The 3567-nt window shown below is 41.7% G+C and overlaps 1 protein-coding gene across 4 annotated transcripts in view; it reads right to left on the bottom strand.

Annotated features, from left to right (window-relative positions):
• Window positions 1-171: 171 nt before the first annotated feature.
• SLC26A2 (solute carrier family 26 member 2) overlaps window positions 172-3567 on the bottom strand; it is a 15810-nt gene continuing 12414 nt past the window's right edge. For 3 of the 4 annotated variants that reach the window (XM_023516582.1, XM_003782046.2, XM_023516584.1), the window contains exon 3: window positions 952-2705. In XM_023516582.1, the coding sequence (XP_023372350.1) occupies window positions 1185-2705 (1521 nt within the window). In that variant the 3' untranslated portion in view covers window positions 952-1184. Of the gene's footprint in view, window positions 2706-3567 lie in introns of all 4 variants that reach the window. The other variant, XM_023516578.1, reaches the window with a different exon arrangement.

The raw sequence follows: 3567 nt of genomic DNA on the forward strand, positions 1-3567 counted from the left end.
CACAGCTCACAGCAACCTCAAACTCTTGGGCTTAAGCGATTCTCTTGCCTCAGCCTCCCAAGTAGCTGGGACTACAGGCACCCACCACAACACTCAGCTTTCTTTTGTTGCAGTTGTCATTTTTGTTTAGCTGGCCCAGGCTGGGTTCAAACCTGCCAGCCTCAGTGTATGTGGCTGGTGCCATAACCACTGTGCTACGGGCGCCAAGTCAAGTAAACCAATTCTTAAGGTAAACTATCAATCATTCCTTTTTGCAATCTGTCCTTGACAGCTTGACTTAAGCTTATTTAAAATGCTGTAGGAAACTGCTGACTGGCAAGATTGTCACTGAAAATCAGAAATAACGGTTTAGGACAGATTCCATGGGAAACATATGAGGATAACTAAAATAGACCTTAAAGGAAGAGAAATTCTCAAAAGCAAGGACAGATTGAGATCACAGAAATGACAAGGAAAGATTCCCATTGTTTTTTCCAGTGTTGAAGAGCTCTTTTGCTTACCTGCTTACCCCAAACAAAAAGGTTTAAGTAAAAACTTCAAATGTATGTATTACAAAAGGTGTTCTGACAATGTCAGGCTGGCTGTCAGAATCTTACAAACCTGCCCGGCCATTGGATTCCTGATGAGACTCTGCCCATAGGAAAGGAATGGTGCTTTCCTACTAACTGCCAGAGATCCTACTGCCAACCAGGTAGCAAAGATTGGGAATAAAGAAGCATCAGTAAGAACAAACTTGTCTAGTTAGAACCTTGTGCTCCAGAAGCCTCTTGGTACAAGAGCAGTACAACACTCTTTCCTGGATCCTTTCCCTCCCTATCCAGAGAGCCATGTAAAGAAGCACTTCTAATGAAGATCCCAGCTTCATCCCTTTACTTCTTGGAGAAGGAAGAGTCCAAATCTATAGGCCCCTAAGTCAGGATGGTAATTAAGTTTTGGAACTACTTTACAGTTGAATGCTTCATATCTGAAAGAAAGCTTGAACCCATAGTATTTTCTTCTTTTTGATTCTGTCTAACTTTAAGCTCTGTGGCAATTGGGTATATACAAAGGCCATTAGCTTCCAAAGAAGAACAATGTTTAGCCAATAGGTTAAAATTTCAAATGTGCAAGTAGAAGCGGAAAATGTTGTACACTTGTAATTTTAACCTATTACTTAAAAATTATTGTTCCATTCTACTTTTCAATCAATCACTAGAAAGACTCAGACCATTGAGAACACATACTCCTTTCTGATTTTGAGATTCTACTGCAAAAGCCATCGCTTCATACACACTATAGAAGAGAAGATTTTCTTCTTCCTTTTTGCAGTATTCTCCCCTGATCAGAGAATCCCTCACAGATGGATTACACTGAGCCAGCAGAACCTGGATTCCAATGGCTTCATAATCTCTGTGAACTTCTTTCAGTGTTTGGATCCCTGCCGTATCTAAAAACTGTATAGCACTGCAGTCAATCACTATAGTATGCAGCTCCAAGGGACTGTGGGAAAGTTGCACTGAAACTTCATCCTGGATTCCACTGAAAGTCACTATTTCCTCTTTCATCTTTCTCTTTGCTGCCTTTCTCTGAGCTGCTTTTACTAAGACAGGGTTGACAGTTTTTTTGTATAAAGCAGATTTAAAGCATTCTTTGTTTATGTAGTAGAGAGGGGCTGCAAAGCGGAAAATCTTGATGCCAGGCTTAGTCTGAAGGTTCCTGTAAACAGACATGGATTCAAAGGTTTCAGACTCTTCCACCAAGCCAAGCAATGAATTCTTTGGCTTCTGAGTACGGAGGATGACACAAAACATAGAAAAACAAACCCCAACAAGCAGGCCTATTTCGGTACTTAGCAGTGCCGAGGACAACATAGTAACAAACCAGATGACTGTATCCATTTTACTAACCCTCCACATATTGGGCAGATCCCTAAACTTACGCAAGGCTCCCCGGAGGTTTACAATTGTGATCACGCCAAGGACACTTTTCTGAAGGGAATAGAATAAAGGTGCTATCACCAGAAGGACCAATAAAAGAACCAGGGCTGTCACGACACCGGACAGTTGAGTTTGACAGCCTGTTGATTCTTTAACTAACGTCTTTGCAAGAGCTGCACTAGTAGTAAAACAGTGGAAGAAAGAAGGGATGATATTGCAAAAGCCAATGGCATACATTTCCTGATTCGCTCTGACTGTATAACCATGTTTCTTGGCAAACATCTCAGAAAGTGACACGGTGATAGCAAAACCAATGATAGAGATAGCTATTGCATCTATAGCTACATTAGGAATTAGGTTCCAGTCCGGTGCTTTGGGTGGCAAAAACCCAGTGGGAATATGTCCAGCAATACTGGAATTATAATTTTCATGTAGTTTTCCAAAATGAGAGGCTAATGTGGCTGCTACAACAACAATAAGTTCCGTAGGAATTGGTGCCTTAAGCTTGGACTTGAAGTGCTCATTGAGTTCTTTGGTTGGCACAAGAACCAAAAGGCACAAGAGGCTGGTGATGAGATCACAGAGATTGGTTTTATGGATGTTTCTGAAGATATGTATCCAGGTAGTGATGAGTGAGCCCACGCCACTACTCCGAGGAAGGCTGAGCCCAAGGAGATACTTGGCCTGAGACGTAAGAATAGTGAAGGAGGCACCAGTGACAAATCCATTCAACAAGGCATCTGAGAGGTAGACAGAAACAAAGCCCACTTGAAAGAAGCCCATCGCTACCTGGAAGGAAGGACATACAAATGTTAAATATAAATAGAAAAGAATTTCTAAATTTCATGTTACCCTGACATATCTTGCATGGCAACATATCATCATAGAATGTCAGAACAAGAACAAACACAATCATACATCAATTTTCTCATTTAACAAAGAACAGAAACTGATGTTTAAAGGGCTAAGCAACTTGCTCAAGGTCACGTAGTTACTCACTAGCCCAGATGAGATACGAACTTAGGATTTCTACCTTCTCATACCTTGAATAAAGTTTAGACTTCTTTCCACAAGGAAATTTCAAATTGGAAAAATTCTTCTAATTAAGAAAGTATGTGTTTTCTTTTTCTTTTTTTTTTTTTTAGAGACAGAGTCTCACCTTATCGCCCTCAGTATAGTGCCATGAAGTCACAGCTCACAGCAACCTCCAGCTCTTGGGCTTAGGCGATTCTCTTGCCTCAGCCTCCCAAGTAGCTGAAACTACAGGTGCCTGCCACAATGCCCGGCTATTTTTTGTTGTATTTTGGCCAGGACTGGGTTCAAACCCACCACTCTAGGTATATGGGGCTGGTACCCTACCCACTGAGCCACAGACACCACCCAAAGCTATGTGTTTTCTTTTTTATTGGCCAGGGCCAGGTTTGAACCCACCACCTCCAGTATATGGGGCCAGCGCCCTACTCCTTTGAGCCACAGGCACCACCCACTATGTGTTTTCTTTAAACTACATATCGTTACTCTAAAAGTGAAGTATTAACTGGTAAAACAAAAAAAAATTAAATTCACATAAAAATAGAATCACACGGCTCGGCGCCTGTGGCTCAAGCGGCTAAGGCTCCAGGCACATACACCTAAGGTGGTAGGTTCGAAT

Source organism: Otolemur garnettii, unplaced genomic scaffold (genome assembly GCF_000181295.1).
Source record: "Otolemur garnettii isolate 467f Iridium unplaced genomic scaffold, OtoGar3 scaffold00003, whole genome shotgun sequence".
Classification (NCBI taxonomy): Eukaryota; Metazoa; Chordata; class Mammalia; order Primates; family Galagidae; genus Otolemur; species Otolemur garnettii.